The sequence below is a fragment of the Equus caballus genome, chromosome 15 (assembly GCF_041296265.1).
Source record: "Equus caballus isolate H_3958 breed thoroughbred chromosome 15, TB-T2T, whole genome shotgun sequence".
Taxonomy (NCBI): domain Eukaryota; kingdom Metazoa; phylum Chordata; class Mammalia; order Perissodactyla; family Equidae; genus Equus; species Equus caballus.
In genome coordinates, this window is record NC_091698.1 from 52,888,345 (window position 1) to 52,907,154 (window position 18,810).

At 39.3% G+C, this 18,810-nt stretch overlaps 2 protein-coding genes across 9 annotated transcripts in view; one reads left to right on the forward strand and one right to left on the reverse strand.

Annotated features, from left to right (window-relative positions):
- AFTPH (aftiphilin) overlaps positions 1 to 17,602 on the reverse strand; it is a 67,861-nt gene extending 50,259 nt beyond the window's left edge. For 5 of the 8 annotated variants that reach the window (XR_002800123.2, XR_011426014.1, XM_070235370.1 and 2 more), the window contains exon 1: positions 17,298 to 17,435. The gene's annotated coding sequence lies outside the window, so the exon portion shown is untranslated. Of the gene's footprint in view, positions 1 to 4,460; positions 4,587 to 17,297 lie in introns of all 8 variants that reach the window. The other 3 variants (XM_070235368.1, XM_070235367.1, XM_023618993.2) reach the window with 3 other exon arrangements.
- Positions 16,745 to 17,881, forward strand: LOC138917611 (transcription initiation factor TFIID subunit 4-like). The gene has a single exon (XM_070234841.1). The coding sequence runs from the start codon at positions 16,745 to 16,747 to the stop codon at positions 17,879 to 17,881; it is 1,137 nt and encodes a 378-aa protein (XP_070090942.1).
- The last annotated feature ends 929 nt before the right edge of the window (positions 17,882 to 18,810 follow it).

An 18,810-nucleotide genomic window follows, 5' to 3' on the forward strand; every position in this document is an offset into this window, starting at 1 on the left:
GAGGAAAAGGACAATGCACCCCAGAAGCTCTCACCAGTACCTTGAAGTAAACTGACTATAGATACTATAGTTAGAGGAAAGACCACAAGAATAAAGAATTCTAAGAAGGTGCCTGGTTGGGATGGAAAGGATTCTATAGATTCCTCTAAGAGAGAGTTAATCCTTGACCATCACTCTACTCTCCATCATCCACACAAAGTATTAACTACCCTAAAAGTCTTTGAGCTCACATCTGGTGGTAGTGGTGGGATCTCTAAGAGGCCCTCTAGCAATCTCCTGGAATCAAACATTGAGAGTTCCTTCCAGACAAGCTAAAAACTCAACAGAGAGAAACTCCCAGCTTTCCCAGGGCACCAGCCCAGCTGCATCAATGAGTGCATCAACTTTGAAGGCCAGATAAGCACACCAAAATTACAATCCAGCTTTACTGAGGACCCTTCACCCCAAACTTATTTTTATAGGGACTGGGAGTGCAGGGGAGTGAAGGAGAACACAAGCAGAAAGGATGGTGTGGGAAGAAGAGGGAAAAGAAAGATAAACGACTGTATCTGAAGTTATGCCACTGACTTAAATAGTACAAACTACACCAGCAAGGTTTATTTAATGGATCACACCCAAAAAATTCACTACCTTTTTACCACAATATGTCTGAGGTTTATAATTAGTCACTTGTTAAATCATTTGAGTGAAAAAAAAATTTGCATTTTCTTTAGAAAAATCAATGACAATGTTACATAAGCAATTAAAAACATCAATTTGCATTACAAATGTTGCCTATTACAGTAGTTCAAATTATTCAAACCTATACTGTAAGATCCTCATGGGAGTTTTAAGATACTATTGAAATGTACTGTCAATGAATCTGCCCAGCCTACGTTCCTGTTTGATAGTCATCTTGTCATAAAGAAAGAGAAGAAAAAGCCCTTCTTTTGAGCTATATAAAGGTTTGGATTTTAGCTAACTTTCTGGTTTTCAACACATCTAGAGATGACTGGACCACAATGTCACAAAAGTTTTCATGCCTCTAAAATTTAAAATCTACAAAAATGATAATTTTCATTTTTTCTTTTTGAGTGTTTTGTCCTCAGCATATTAGCTCAAAGGCAGCTAACAAAACAGGGAGACCCTCTAAAAATAGACGTTTTTAAGTAAAGAATTGAGAAAGGCTTTGTTGTTGTTTATTTTTAGGACTATCATCCTCCCTTCAAGAGGCTGCAAACTTTAAGGCTACTTAATCAAACTCCCACAATCCTAAAGCTGAATATTTTTAAGAGATCTCATAATTCCTTCAAACTTGCCAATTTAAAAACAAAAACCCAAGACATCATAGACATCAACTGTATCAATATGTCTTCAACTGCATAATAATATGCAGTATTATTTAAGACATTTGTTAAATGGATAGTATATTCTATGTGCTTTCGTTCTCTGCTTATAGCAATATCAAGTTAATATTTATTCAGTGCTTACTATGTGTCGATACTACATGAAAAGCATTCACGAACTATCTCATTTAGTCCTCACACTATGCTATGAGGTAGGAATTATTATCTTCATTTTACAGCTAAGAAATAAAAACTTTAAGAGGTTAAATAATCCCTCATGGTAGTAAAACTAGTAGGTGGTAAATGAGTTACAAGCTAATAAAATATTTGAAAAGTTTCTTATTGCAGAAACAATTGACAGTAAATATTAGAATTACAAGAATCTTCCCTAAAAGGTTTCTGAGTTATTCAGAAAAATGTTTCTCAAACTTCCACAATAATTCGGAAGGAGAAACAAAGATGCTTACAAGCTAAGATGAAGAAAGCATAACCAACAAAAATACCAAGAAGTGAATCTCTTGTTTCAATATTAATGTATGTGGTGGTAAAAATGCAGTAAACAATGAAAATAAGCAGCAAAATATCTTTATACCTAAATTGATCAGCCTCGAAAGACCAGACTGCCAAAAGTGACACATTTTCTGTCTTCTTGGTTTTGATGTCAATTAGGATGATTCACAAAAGTACAAATATCATATACATAATGTAAAGGACAACAGGAGCAGTAACACACATTCCTACTCTTCAATGCACGTTGCTAAACCAGCAATAAGAGTTATCATTTTCTAGACGCTAGTTTTCAAAAATTCCTAACAGCTTTTCTTTTACTGTATATTTTAACCTTCTATGCAAATCCATAAGGCATTTTACTTATGTTTGTATAGTTTCAGAGTAAAAATCAAATAAGATAAATAAAAACATTAGAAACTGTTTCACCTTTTACTCGTCATATCAACTGACCACATGTGAGAGTTCACTACCTATTATTCCCAAAAGGTACTTTGACTTGAAATTGAATAAATGACATTGGATAACTGTTGATAACAAAGGCAACAAAACCAAATCAGCAATGAGGATAGATGCATTAGCCCTTGGAAAACAGTTTTTTCCCCCTAGTATTCTCTGCTCATATTATATAGCTGCTGAACAAATTAGCCACCCTAATTTCCCTGAAACCTTACAATGAAAACAGAATCAAAAAGTAGGAACTATATTTTAATTTCCTGTCCCTTCACTAAAATCTTGCTTACATCCACAATATCGTCTATAGATAACCCTTTCTGTTTTCTTTCTCAGTTGCTTGCTCAGGGGGCTCTCTGAATTTCTCCATTACTAACTGATGCTTTCTCATCAGCCTGGAAATGTTCAGGACGCTTCCATCCTCAAACAAATCAGAGCAAACAGACCCCTCCCCTCCATGCCCCGCTGGCTCTCCCTGCTCCTCACTACCAAGCTTTCTGAAAGGGCCCTGTCTATTCACTGTCTCTACCTCCTAACTTCCCACTCATTCCTCCACCCAGCACAATCTGGCTTCCCTCCTGCCACTCCACTGAAACTGCTCTTGCCAGTCACTTTACTTGAGCTCAAAAGACTGGAAATGTTGTGCATGCATAGGCCTCTGTTGTTGACCACTACATCCTCAGGGCCGGGCTCACAGCAGGAACTGAATACATCATTATTGTTCTTGCTGGGGCGTTTATTCCACTGACCAATCTTGCACTGCCTCCTTCTTCACCCCTCGACTAGGTTTCTATAATCCTAGCTCTGGTCTCCTAGTGCTCCACCAAACAAGTCAGGAAAATCTAAGTTCAATCAAGGTAAGTAAGTGTGATCGGAGAGACGCTGGCCTGAAATGTGACACATGAAAGAAAACAAATCCGATCGTTTGTGCTGCAATCTGTTTGAAGAAAGAATATTGAGAGGAGTAGTACTTACATGCAAGCTAGGAGAAAAAACAGCTACAGGACAGAAATTTGCTCGTGTGTTTTAACAGACCAGCTGAGATGAATATCTGCTTCGATATGAGGCAGTTTCTCAGCTTAAGTGGAGGTGTCAGCTGGTGTCTCAGAGTGTGATGCTCCTCTGGATAGTCCAACTAATTTCCCTCACCCTCGTTCTCTGCTCCCAGCAACTTTCTTTAGTACTTCATGTAAATTTTTCCACAGATTTTGCATTCAGCTGACATGCTCTGAAAGAAATTTCTTGCTATAAAGTTTTTTTTGAGGAAGATTAGTCCTGAGCTAACTACTGCCAATCTTTCTCTTTTTGCTGAGGAAGCCTGGCCCTGAGCTAACATCCATGCCCATCTTCCTCTACCTTATACATGGGACGCCTACCACTTTTGCCAAGTGGTGCCACATCCGCACCCGGGATCCGAACTGGTGAACCCCAGGCCGCTGAAGCGGAACGTGCGAACTTAACTGCTGCGCCACCGGGCCAGCCCCCTCTTGCTATAAAGTTTTAAATTAGCATTTCAGTCAAGACTGATGAGTTAAACCTAAAGAGCCTGAGGTGTCCTGGAAAAAAAAAAAATACTTTGTAGACTGTCAAAACTAAAGACAGCACTCTAGTCTCTAGTTAAAATATGTACACCTGGGCAGGCCCTTGGCAGCTGCCCTTCCTCTGACAGTGCCACTCACTATATTATAAATGCCCACCATGAGAGCAACTCATCTTTTAGAGAAAAAAGCATTTAGGAAAAGTTATAAAACTGCAACCAAATGCAGCTAAAATTCAATTATCTGAGCTAATGAAAAAGGAAGCAGAAAATGTCCTAGATAATCTATAACTCACAAATCTGGCCTCAAAATATGACCTATGTAACAGCAGATTTACCTCACAAATTATGTCTCTGCCAAGTGCTATTAGTTTTACTTTGATTTGTTCTCTGACCACCCATCAGCTGAAACAAGGGAGACCTAGAGACACGTGAGGCAACAGAAGGAAACCAGACAATGAACAAGGCTTAAAAATAGTCAGAAATCATGCACAGTTAATAACATATAATGACATTCTTGGGGTGAACTATCATAAAACAAAAGCTTTGCATATCTGAAAAATCAAATATAAACACATTCCAAAATGGTGCTCATGAGTGCATGTGGTATATGCAGGTAATGCCACAAGTGGGTATACCTGAATTGACAACTTCATGGAAACTATGGAAGGAATGCCCATGGCAAACAGATTTGTAGCCAGTTGACCTTTTAATGGTGTTGTTGCTTGGTTTAAAGTTTTACTTTCTCCTGAGAGGTAGAAAGACTAAAGGGTAAAAAGAAAAATAATAGTTAACATTTATTATTTGCAATGTACCATTATACCTTTGGTTAGAAATGATTTGAGAATTAGCCTGTCATATAAAGTGGAATTCTTCAAACTTTTTTCCCCCATAACCCACAGAAGAAATACATTTTGCACGATGACCCAATGTATACACACACATATTAAAAAAAAGTTTTCACCAAACCGTACTTACCTTTACTCTCTGTGCACTCTTGATATGTTTAGTTCTATTTCATTTTTTCTTACTAGGTGGGCATGACCCCCTAAATTGATTTTACGAACCTAAATTTACAAATCAGAAAGAGGTCATAACCCAAAATAAAGAAAAGTCTGACAAAAGGGACCCTGAAGATTTTAGAGAAAATGACCCAAACTAACAGTCAATTTCTCCCCAAAGACTATTAGTATCACTGAGGTTAGGCAAAGACAGTGGGTCCTTCCATACAGGTGTGGTGAAGAACGTCAGGTAATTAAAACCCAACAAAAAACAAGCTTGAAATTTGTCCACATTTTTTACCTTTAAGTTATGTAAGCAGTGCAATTTAAAGCAACTTAAAACTTCTGCAGTATTTCTACTCTGGGTATTTTCGAAGACATTGATGCTCCTATGATCAGTTTTACAAGAATAACTCATTTTACAGTCTTGGAGCCATTGCTTCAAGTTTGCTACAAGAAGCAAAAAAAAAAAAAAATTCAAAATATTTCTGTACAAAATCTTAGCACAGAATTTGTGTTGGTACTGTCAGTACGTCTACAATAATAACAAAAATTGTTTGCATGCATCCATTTTGTTCAAGGTTTAATCCACCTCACAATAATACTATCATTCTCTTTCCTTCTGATCCACTTCCTGTAAATCCAATTTATTGGTTCCAGCATATAAGAGGAGGGAACAGAGTTTCTTTTATTTATTTATTTATTTTTTTAGATTGGCACCTGAGCTAACAACTATTGCCAATATTCTTTTTTTTTCCTGCTTTTTCTCCCCATATCCCCCCAGTACATAGTTGCATATTTCAGTTGTGGGGCCTTCTAGTTGTGACATGTGGAAGGCTGCCTCAGCATGGCCTGATGAGTGGTGCCATGTCCACGCCCAGGCTTTGAACCCTTGAAACCCTGGGCCACCCAAACGGAGCATGCGAACTTAACCACTCGACCATGGGGCCAGGCCCCCAGAGCTGCTTTTAAAACAAAGAAAGAACTCCTCCTTGATCTGGTGCTTGCAAGGACAAAATGCATTCTTAAATTACACTGTTTGAATGAACCAAGTAATCTGATAAATGCAAGTTCCTCTTCTCTTTATAGAATTTTGCATAAAAGTAACAAAAAAATACTACTTATTTTTCAAATTCATACTACCCTCAATTTAGGAAGCAAACCACTTTAAGGATAAAATTAAAGATACTACTGGTGGGAGTATATACTGGTTCACATACTTCAGGCAATTTACTAATAGTTCAAAAATTTCAATGCACTTTCTTTTTTTTTTTTTTGAGGAAGATTAGCCCTGAGCTAACTCCAGCCAGCCCTCCTCTTTTTGCTGAGGAAGCCTGGTCCTGAGCTAGCATTCGTGCCCATCTTCCTCTACTTTATATGTGGGAGGCCTACCACAGCAGGGCGTGTGAAGCAGTGCCATGTCTGCATCCAAGATCTGATCCGGTGGACCCTGGGCCACAGAGAAGCGGAACATGCACACTTATCCACTGCGCCACTGGGCCGGCCCCTAATGCACTTTTTGATTAAGCAATTTAATCTATAGGAATGTATCCTAAAGATGCATTCATGTAAATATGCAAAGATATTTCCACAAAAATGTTAATTCCTACATTGTTTTAAAAAAAGCAACTGAAAACAAATATCTGTCAATAAGCAATAGGGTAAATAAAAAGTGTAGCCAGTTAAAAAAAAAGATAAAGCTATATTACTAATAGGGAAAGATGTCTAAAATACATTTTTAAGTGAAAAATCATTTCCGAGAGGCATTCTCTCCAGATTCTCCTCCTACCTATCACATCCTTTCTTTACCTTCCTTCAATGGATCTGCTTTTTTGGCTCGCCTCGTAAATGTCACCGTTCCCAGGCCTTGGCCTCCCTATAGCTACTATTTCTATCCCTGAGAGATCTCATCCACCTTTTGTTTTCATATGTTCATAATGCCCAAACCTCTATCTATTTGCAGGCTGCCCAAACTCCAGACCTACCTACCCAAAAAATGTCTTTTTAAATATCTCTATCTGGATGTCCCAAAGACATCTCAGATTCTCCAATTTCAAAACTGAAGTCAACCTCTACTCAAAGAACAAACTTATTCCTATACAATATTCTGAATCCTAAGTCCAGAAATCTGAGTGTTACCCCTGATTGCTCCCACTTTGCCATCCCGCTCCCATAAATTAAATCCTTAACATCTCTTACTACATTTAACATCCCATGACTAATACCTTATTTCAGGGCCTCATTACTTTTGGCTGGGATTACTGAAGTCCACTTGAAACTCCTTATCTTGCCAACATGGCCAAGATACTCCCTCTGCTCCAGCCAGACAAAACTACCCCCAGTTTCCACTGGCACCATGTTATCTCTAGGTTGACACATATGCCACTTCTGATTTCCTATTCTTATCTGTCCAGAGAATCCATTTTTACTAAGCCCTCAAAACTCTACTCAGGCATGAAATTTTCTGTGAAGTGAGATCACCAATATTTATCAAGTTATTACGTGACAGGTACTGTGCCTGGTACTTATTCATATACTATTCAATTTAAATTCAACAATCTAGGGGCCGGCCCCGTGGCCGAGTGGTTAAGTTCGTGTGCTCTGCTTCAGTGGCCCAGGGTTTCGCCGGTTCGGGTCCTGGGCGTGGACATGGCACTGCTCGTCCAGCCATGCTTGGGTGGCGTCCCACACAGCACAACCAGAGGCACTCACAACTAGAATATACAACTCTGTACTGGGGGGCTTTGGGGAGAAGAATAAAAATGAAAATAAATTTTTAAAAAAGGAAGATTGGGAACAGTTGTTAGCTCAGGTGCCAATCTCTAAAAAAAAAATTCAACCATCTATTTTATAGATGAAGGAACAGGCTCAGAGAGGTCAAATAATCTGTTCAAGGTCCCACAAAAAGTAAGTATGGAAAGTAGGGCTCTAACATTAAAGCCAGTGTTCTTTTCATTATGTCAGGCTGCCTGTCTGAATTAATCCTCCTCCTTTATATCTACCTCTTGTATTACGTTTAACAAAGTTAATCAACTTTGTTTCCATGTTTTTCTCCCCTAGTAGACTATAAACCAATGCTTCTCTGTTTTAGCTTTAGCTTTGTATTAAGTTTTTTTTTTAAATAGAATAGGCAGACCTGAATATCTGCATTCTAAAAAAAGTCTCAAAGATGATTCTGATGGTTAGTGAAGGCTGAGAACCACTGCGTTAAGCTTCCAGAGGATAAGGATATTACTGGACTTTATAAGTCTGGGGATGACATAAATGTCTCTAAACGTCACTGCTCAACTCATTAATACATGTAAATCAATGAAATAGTACTTTTTCTTATAAAAAGTTTTCCCTAACTTGCAGTGCTTTGATTGTACAATTTCCTTAAAGTTCTGTCATACACATCTACCTGAGAATATCACTAAGAAATTTAACGCTCTTAAGATTTCAAAAACGAGGAGTTCACAACATTAAATCTTCACTACTTCCCTCAAAAATGAAATTTGGAAGTTTTCCTTAAAGGATCAGATTTGAAGTACTGCAACAATCCTTGAAACAGATATAATTATGTATATAATTTAAATGTTATGGAATTCTTGGAAAAAACAAAACATTTAAAAAATTAATCAGTTTCACTTGTACTTGAACATTAAGAAATGAATATGTGAACAGCAGCAACAACAGAAACTTTCCTCCACTTCCAGGATTCCAAGTCACTGGTAATCTGATTAAAAATCTGCACTTTTTATTTAGGTGTAACACTTGCAGTATGTTTCAAGTAAACTTCTGAAACCTAAGACGACAGAAAGCTATCATCTGCTGGCTCATTACAATATAGGGGAATGAGTCTGAAATACGGAAAGGAGTAAGAAGAAATGGTGACTTAACTACAAGTATTAAGTAATGAACATTCAAAGTCTGTTTGGGCTTCAGCTAAGAAAAATTTAAATTTGATACCTGAAACTTTTTTTTTTTTCTGATGAAGATTTAACCTGAGCTAACATCTGTTGCCATCTTCCTCTTTTTTGCTTGAGGAAGATTTGCCCTGAGCTAACATCCGTTATCATTCTTCCTCTATTTTGTATGTGGGTCACCACCTCAACATGGCTGCCAACGAGTGGTGTAGGTCCACACCTAGCAACCAAACCCAGGCCACCAAAGCTGAGGGCACCAAACTTAACCACTAGGCCACAGGCTGGCCCTGAAACTGTTGGTATAAATTTTTTTTTAGGAGCAAAGATGCTATTAAAAATATCCAATGTAAAAAGAGTTAAATTATCTCTTAATGTTAGTTTTATACTATTTCATTACTTTTTATAAACAGCTGCTAAAAACAAAAGCCTTAAGAAAATAAATCAATGCTTCAGATTTTGAGTGTCACTGTAGCATACATGTCTTATCTACAAATACTCCAGGTCAAGATTTCTGCATCTACACAACAAACATTAAGTTGAGAGATGGTAAACTATAGCAAAACAGAAAATATTACAAAATATAAGCAATGACTAGGAAGAAAACTCCAACGAAAATACCCACTTAGGAGGGTGGGTGAGGCAGATACAGTATACATTTCATCCATTTAAAAAACTGTGGTCTCATTAAGATGTATGCAAATATTAAAGATCCTACTCATAGAAGTCTTGCTTTGAAAAGCATCAAAGTTAACATTTAAAGAAGAAGAAAATGTGACTTAGGAATGATCTCCTCTATTACCTAAACACAGAATTGTTAATTTTATTTAACATAAAACTTGAATCTTAGCAACATAGGGTTTTTACATTTGTTGTTAAATTTATTGTTGGGTATTTTACCTTTTTGTTTTTGCTACCCATGTAAAATGGGATCTCTACTTGTATTTTCTAACTGGTGAGTACTGTTCATACAATTGAAAGCTACTTGGTACTTGTATAAGTACAGCATTACACCATAAGCAAATTCAGGTAGTTTGACCTTTTCCTTTCCAATTCTTAGGTCTGTTTTTCCTTATTGGTTGTGCTGGCTAATGCCTCCAACACCAAATCTCATAGCAGTGGCGATGGCAGGCATCTAGTGTTCTCCCTTAATGAAGATACTGATATTTGGCTTGAGGTACATATGTTTTATCCTATTACAGAATTATCCAGTAATTCTTATTTTAAGTTGCTTTGTTAAAAAAAATCAAAAATGTGTTTTAAAATGTCTTTTCAGTATTTATGGAGATAATTACATAATTTTTCCTTACACCTCTTAATGTAGCAAAAACATCAATACTTACTCATAATTGTTTTCAGCCTGTTGTATAGTTTGGGAAGCCCAGTTTGTTTTCTGCTCCAAGAAAAAGGTATGTCTCCAAATCAAATAAACATTGTATCAGGTTATCTACTTGATAACACATATGTCAAAGAGAAGTATTTAACTTATTTGATCCAACTACTCCTTACTCTCACTTTTACAAGTAGTCTTCAAAACAAACTGAAAATTTCTCACAAGCATTAAACGTACTCAATTTAGTAGCACTTAAGTTCTTCCACGTTTCATGTAGGCTCTCTTCTTACTCAGCTCTCCCCAAAACTATCTCATATACTTAAGGCTTTAATGACCAATTTCTAGGATTCCCCGATTTATCCCTACAGGCCAGCCCTCAAAACTGAGCCCCAGTCCAGCCAAGTCAACTCTCTACCAGTCCTTTCCACTTGAACTTCTCAAAGACCTCAAACTGAACTTAACAAAAACAGAACTCAAGTTTTTCTTCCTCAAAACTGGTCCTCTTCCAGGGCTCTCTAACTCAGTGAATGGTCCTTCTACCCACCTGGGTATGAAGGCAAAAACTTAAGAGCCACCCTTGGCAAAGCTCTCCACCCTCCACTATCTCTAAAGAATGACTTTTACCTCAGAAATCCCTCAGTTCTGGTATATCTGTATCTCTTTCCAGCTTCCCTGACTCCATTCTGGTCTAAGCTGCCATTATCATCTAAACTAGTCTCCCTGACTGGTATTCAATCATACCCAACCGAAGTAATCTTTTTAAAAGTCAATCTGATCATATCAATCCCCTGGTTGTGATAAAGATCTTTAAAAACATCTTTAATAAAGTCTACAAGCTATTCCCATCTCTCCAGTCATGACTCCTCCTCCCTTCCCCCATTGTTTCCAATGCTCTAAGATGGGCCTGCTTTCAGCTTTTGAAAGGCAGACAATAACATTCTTTTGTGCCACAGGTTCTTTGCACCTGCAGTCCCAGTGCCTAAAACATTCTCACACATCCTTCAATTCTTAGATGAAGGATCAATTCCTCAGGTAAGTTTCTTAACACTCTTCCCAAGTCCTCCTATATGTCTTTCTTTCAGAGCACAAGAACTGCAGTAAGTTATAATTCGTAATCTAACACATAATTTGAAAAATGGCTGTGCGAACCATGTATACTATGAAAAACAAGATGACAGACTTAAATGTAAGAAGTGATTTTTAAAAACCTATTTACTACTTTCTAGAACAGTGAAGTTAATCTTATATATCTTTTCCATAAATAAAAACGTCAGTGTCACGCTTGAGAGCAGCACTGTCCAACTGAAATACAATATAAGCCACATAAACAATTTTAAATTTTCCAGCATCCAACTAAAAAAAGAAACAGCTAAAATTAATTATAATATATTTTACTTAACTTAAAGTACCCAAAACACTTTTCTAACATGTAATCAATGTAAAATATATATTTTACATTAGTTTTCAAAATCTGGTGTGTATTTTACACTTAAAGCACATCTTACTTTGGACTAGTTTTATTTCAAGTGCCACATGTGGCTAGTGGCTACTGTACTGCACAACATAGTTCTAGAAGATAATACTGTATTTCTTGTATTTAAATAGCTTGATAACAGAATCAAAGTTATTTTAAAAAGAGCCCGGCAATAAGCAATTTTAACCTCGTATCAAACAAAGACATGTCTCATGTTTAAATCCTTCAAAAAACTTTAAATTTGCAAACATTCCTCACTGCCAAAAAGCCTAAATCCAAAATAAAAATTCAGGAAAACAATTTTAAAACTGAGTCTTTACTGATCATGTGAGGAGATTACAGGAAGATGGGTACTCTCAGATTGCTGGTAGGAGCGATTTTATAACAACCTCTTGGAAAACAACTGGCTTTCCCCTTGATTTAGTAACTCCACTTCTAAGACTCAGTCCTATGGAAATAACCAGACAAAGATTTACATACAAACTTGTTCACCAAGATACAATATGATTCATACATACATACATGTGTGTGTGTACACCACTCATATATCCATAGGAAAAACCCCGAAACTGAATGTAAACCAAAATGTTTACAGTTGTCTCTCTGTACTGTGATGACTAGTGATATATTTCTTCTATTATTGCTTTTAATATATATTTATTGAGTGCTACTCTGTGTCAGGCATTAAAACAGATGGGTCTCTGCCATCATGGAGAATACCAGTTTACATTTTTCCAAATTTTCTATAGTAAGTATATTCTTCCATAATTTTAATTACGAGAAAAATAGAATATGGAATAGATGCTGATTTTGGCAAATCAGTTGTAAAGGGACATATTTGGGTCAACTGGGGAAGAATTTGAATATGGCCTTGAATATTAGTTTAGATGAAAATTTTCTGAAATAGTAAGGGGAGTCTAATTGACTAAAACAAAAAAACCTACATAACAGTCAGTATGAAAATATTTCATCTTGGTAAAAAGTGCATATATATAAATAAGTCCAAAAACGTGTGGAAAGATACGCACTAAACTGTTAATTGTGGGGATTTCTAGGTAGTGGGAATGTGATTTTTTTTTTTTTGCTTGCCTATTTTCTATGATGTGCCTGTATGCTTCTTTAATAAACTATTTTTAAAAATTAAAATGTATATAAACCCACTATTTACTGAGCATCTATTACATACAAAATTGTGCTAGGTTCTATGAGGGGTAGAACTGAGTAAAAGGAATCATAACCTTAAAGAAACTTACAATTAATTAGGGGGAACAATACAAGAAAACAGTAAGAGTAATTAATGCAAGGAGAATATAAACATCAAATGAAGTAAAATGCGGTTAAAAGGATTCTAAGAAAAAGATCTCGCTTGACTGGGAAGAGGAAGAATGGTGAAAATGAGGAAAAAGTTTCATGAAGGAGAAAGAATTTGAAATGGGAAGTATTTTAATAGACAGAGGAAATGGCAGGCACTAAAGATAAAGCATGGGGCAACTGTCAAGGAGCAGGAAGTCACATAATGGAGTTTGGTTAGAATGTAGGGTATATGAAAGGAGTAGACAATGTTGGGAAGGCAGGCTGTGAGGACCTTGAATTTTCAGAAGGGAGTACCTCTGTAAGTTTTTGAGTTTAGTAATGGGGAAATTAGTAAAGGATTCAAGTCAAGAAACTGTCCTACCACTTTTCATCACCTCTGTTGCTCCCATCTTCGTTCAAGCCACTACCATCCCTTAGCTGCATCACTGTAACCACCTCCTAAGAATCGTCCCGCTTCTACTCTTGCACGTCTGTAGTCTACTTTCTGTACAGCAGTCAGACAGATCCTTATAAAACACTATGTCACATCTCTACTCAAAAACTCTGCTGAGACTTCCCATCTCACACAGTAAAATGCCAACGTCATTAGAAGCCCTACAAAGCCCTACAAAGCCCTACAACCCTGCCCTCTCACTTGCTAACTCTCTGATCCATCTACCACTCTCCCACTTGCAATTCTTTCACTATTCCAGGCATACTTCTGCTTTTACCACTCTTCCCCTCCTTCAGGTCTTAAACCTTCTCTGACCCCATCCTACATAAAACAGCAAGCCCCAACAACCTCCCACTCCTGGCTCAAAGTCAAAAAGTCTATACTCCCCTATCCCCCCCAAATGGACTCTATTTCTCTATGATACTTAACATAATCTGCCATCTCCATATTCTGTCTATCCCCACACATACACACAAACATGCGTGTGTGCACACACATACAAATGCAAGAAACTGAAGCTCTACGAGGGCTATTCTTTTCCCCTTATTTGTTTACTTCAGTATCCCCAGCACCTAGAAGAAGACCTGACATATAGCAAGAAATCAGTAAGTATTTGCCGCACGAATGAAAGGAAGAGAATACTATGGTGTTAGCAGACATTTAGTTGAAATGGTTTGTGGCATATTGTAAATATTCACATAAATAGAACCTACAGTGAACTTACTCTAATTTACTACTTAATTTTCCTCTGGGAACTATTCACCAAAATAGAGCTTGTAAATTAAGCTTTGAGCATACAGACAACCTTTAACTTATTAGCAATTTATCTCTGCAAAGTTTACTTAAGTTAGTTTTTTGGAACAGGAGTGGTGGTGACTGAGGAATGATAGGACAGAGTCTTAAATCTCCTCTTTTCCTTCTCTTCTCACTTCTCCCAACATAATGAACAATGACTCCCCATCTTCCTACTTCCTCCCCACTATATAGTTTCTGACCTTTTGTCTTTCCCAGGACTAGGTCTAATCCAGACCTATGAGCCCCCACCGTAGGGTAAGGCCAGAAATAGAAGCTAGGAGTGCAACACAGGGCCATTGAGAGGGTTGGCAGCAGTTAGTGGTGAGCCCAGGCAAGGGAAGTTACTGCAGAGGAAGCTCTGCAGGGCAACGGTTCTTAATTCAAATATTTCCAAGTTAGAAGTTCTTTGTATTTTAAAAGGAAGTCAACACAAAATAACACTAGCTCCTTCCCTGTCCTCTTTCTAAATATACAATGGTGAAACAGAGGGATGCTTTATACATGTTCTTAAATGAAAAACCTGAACTTTTTATTTTATTATGATTTCAAGCATACAACAAAGTTTAGAAAAAAAAATATAATGAATGATCAAGTACCCAACACTTAGCTGGGTCAAACCTTAATCTTTTACCAAATCTGCTTCAGGTTACTTTAAAGACAGTACAGTCACTGCTGAGAAACCATGGGCCGTTCCTAGATCCTTTATTCCTCTCCAGTTCTCCAAAGGGAACTTTTACTCTGATTTGGTGTTTATCATTCCAGTGCATGTTTTTATACTTTTGCTACATACTCCACGATTCCAAGAAAATATACTGTATAGTGTTACATGTTTTTAAAACTATATAAATATGATAAATAAAACTATCACATATCCTGGCTCTGTCATGAGCTATCTGACCTTAGGCAAATTATTTAACATTTCTGTGCCTCAGCTTCCTCTCTGAAAAATGGGGATAATACCACCTACTAGCTTATAGAGTTGTTGTGAGGATTCAATAAGTTAACATGCTGTATATAAATCACTTAGAAAAGTACCTCATTCATAGGAATTAATGTACATCAGTGTTAGTAATTATCACATAAAGCCACAAAAGGACATGTGTGTATATACACTGATTGAGAAAAGATCAATTATCAAAATGATATATATATATATCACTCACATAATGCCAGATATTTTTGAAATTGTGTAAAAACCATAAATACGTATGACGTTCAGGCTGGAAAGGTTCACTAGCCTACTTAAAGAGGAACTGAAAGTGCTAAGCACAGAGAGAAAAAGTATTTTTAAACTTACAAATTGTAGTTAACATTAAATTAGAATATAAACATTTGATTTAAATAACATAACTGTTTAAAAGTATCTAAATACTTAATGGCCTCCTTTTATGAGTTTTGGGGGGTAGGATTGGTAGAGAAGGGGTAATTCCTCAATGAGATGCTATTTAGGCTGTTAAGAGAGACACTTAGATTTCACACAAAATAAAGCCTTATTTGATACTCAAATGTCACTACTTTTCTGATCTAGTTTTTAACTAAATGTAAGCAGAACAAATTAAAATTTAAAATGATGTTTTATAATAGGATTCACCCAGATTACAAGATTTTCATAAAGACAATTGGATTCTGCAAAATTTATCAATGCAATTACGGATACATTATCTTTGTTTTGATACAGGATTATTTTTATAATAGTCTCCACATCAAAAGATGAGAAAACATCAAAATTTAAATGCTCTACATATTATGTGAATTCTAGTGAATTTCTTTCAAGAGTTTTTTAAAGATTTAAAAATATATCTATGCTTTGAAGATCAATTAATATATCTAATTGATACATAAAACAGAGGAATTCGATCTAACGAGAATTTACCAGGTGTCATTTACTAGGCTAGATGTTTTACAGAGGATCTGTCTTTTAATCCATGTGAGATATCTTCATGGACAAAATTTAGAGGACTACCACAGATATTTTGTTTAAACACATAAACTTCTGCAAAGAGTTAAAAATGACTACTACAAAAGCCAACATTTAAGCCGACAAAGCATATAAAATGCAGATAGGCTGTGCAAATTATATGAACACAATTGTGTTGGAACATTTGCTTCCCCTAGAGTTTAGCACATATTTCTACGTCTAAAGGTTAACTGAAAGTAACAATTAAACGTAACACCAAGGATTCAACTGTCTCCCCATCCCACCCTCCAAAAAAACCCGCACTCGGAGCATGTAAACGTAGCTTGTGAAAGGGAGGATTAACGTTCAAAAGTAAAGTTTTACTTTTCTTCTTCTCAAGTGAGAACTCTGAAACGGAACCAATGCTTTTGTTTCACTTGCTCCCCCCTCCCGCCCCTAGTAAAATATTTACGCGTGTGACTTAGTCCTTCCCTCGACCCCAGTAGAAGATTCAGTGGGAAACCAAGCTATAACTTGTATTAACCACCGAGAGAAAAACCTACTTGGTCTCAGTACTTTCCTAATAATGGAGAAAGGACGCACCACCGTTCACCCTATACTCTGTCCCCTGCCCAAGCGAGACGCAGACCTGCCAAACCGGGCGCTTAAAGAATAATGGTCCAACTTTTCGAACGCGATCAGGCGAGGAGACGCAGATTATTTCTTGAGGAGAGCAAGAAGGGAGCAGAAAAGGTCCTCTCAGGAAGGGAGGCATGAGCTTTAGGGCTGTCTCCACTGCCTGCTGGAGCGGTCACAAGCCGCTTGCTTCAGAGACCCTGGGAAGCAGCGCACTCCGGCAGCGGCCGGCCTCGGGCCTGGGCGAAGCAGGCAGTGTTTACACCTGTCACGAGGGAGGGGGAGGAAGACAGAGGAAGCCCAGGCAAAGCCCCAAACTTCTCAACGGCTCCCGGGAGGGAGCGGCCGGCGCGGAGCTAAGGGCAGGTGGAAGCGGAGGGGCAGGGCGAGCCGGCGGCGGCCGGGGAGGTGGGAACGGCTCACTTTCCCGGCCGGTGCCCGGGATGGCGAGGAGGGGGCCGCGCGCTTCTGGCGCCGCCGCCGCCGCCGGCGTCCCCGCACCCGCCGCGGAAGAGGGCAGAGCCGAAGCCCGGAGCCCGCAGGCCCGCAGAGCCGGCACGGTCCCCGAAGCCCCCGGCTCCGCAGCAGGCAGGTGCCCCCGGCCCGGGGGAGGGTCCAGCCGGTGGGCCGGGCCGGGTCGCTGTACCCTCTTCCCCCGCGCGGCTCAGGGAGCGGAGCGGTGGCGCTCACCTGGCTCGTCCGGGGCGGCCGCGATGGGCATGGCTCAGGGGCCCGGGGAGGATCTGACTCCCCGGGGAAGGACCGGCTATTCCGATGCGAGGCTGCTGAGAGCGGAAGGCAGGCTGCTCACAGCCCTGTCAGCGAAGCAGCGCCATGGCCGCCCACCCGGAGTTTCAGCGCTGCCGCGGGACCCCCATCCCATTACCCTCCGCCCTCTTCCGCCGCCGCCACCTCCACCTCCTCCTCCGCGGAGACCCCCCGCCCACTCCACACACTCTCCCATCATGCAGCGCGGGGACCGCTGCCGCCGACACGTCACTTCCGGGCGCAGGTGGCTAGGTCGGGGCCGGGCGCTGGCGGGTGCTGAGGGGTGGGGGGAGGACACTCCAGGGGAATTAGTGTCACAGAAAGCTTACCCCTGCGCAGGCGCTGTCGCGCAGCGCGCCGGCCGCCATCTTGGGTGCGGGCAAGCTGCCCTTTTCCTTTGCTTCCTTGCCAGTCATCTAGCTGTAGGAGGGAAAGGCGTCCTCTCGCGCTCGCCGCCTGCGGAGGCGGCGCTCCAGGCAAGGGACAGGTGCTCCTCAGCCGGTTAACGTTAACGTTCAGCTCGGGACCGAGACTTCTCTTGCCTCCAAATAAAATTGCAAAGGTTTTGAAATACAGAACCTTATCTTCGTCACCAAAACCTACTGGAGAGCACTTATCACCTTGCCCTTTTCGCCCCGAAAACGACTTCTTCATTCACAGTCTTAAGTCCCTTCCTCTTTTTAATTTAATCTGACAGAAGAGGAAGCTGATATTTAACAAATAACGAAGAAGACTTTACTATAAATCAGACTTAGAATGGGAAGCAAGAAGGAAAGCAGCCGCCGAACTGATAAATCGTCTGCGAGGCTAACAAAAAAATTAAAATAATAATGATCATAACTGGGGATTTTGCTAACGGGTAGAGACGGTGGTCGTTTTTCATACGTGCTGCGGCAGAATAGCCAATGAAGCTAAAGAAATCAACTTCTGCATTTCTCGAAGAGTTCATAACATTCATTTTCTATCATCAGCCCTGAGCAGTTGGTCATTTGCGTTTTAATAGCCTTTCCCCTTTATCATGAATATCTGTTAGAACACCGTCCACTGGAAAAATTAGACTACAAGGATCATTGTTATCGTCCGGGATGAAGAGCCCAGGGTCCTACTCTGCAAATCATGAGCCCTGCGGGGTGCTCCTTCTGCTCACTTTTGCCAAACCTGCACCAGTAATTTGAATAATTTAAAATAGTTCCAAAACAGGAAAGCTCAGCAGGTACGCAAAGAAACAAGCATGGAAAACACCCCATCAGCCACGGAGAAGTGTCCACTCCTTTGAGTGGAGGAATTACACGAATCAGGGGAAGGATAAGGACAAAAGCAGTACATCACGGTTTATCCCGCCTCTGCAATGTTCTAGACAAATTAACTTGGAGCGCTAAAATAGACCCGCATTAGTCTCTTTACAACTCAATCGCTGTAAGATATAGGGAGACTG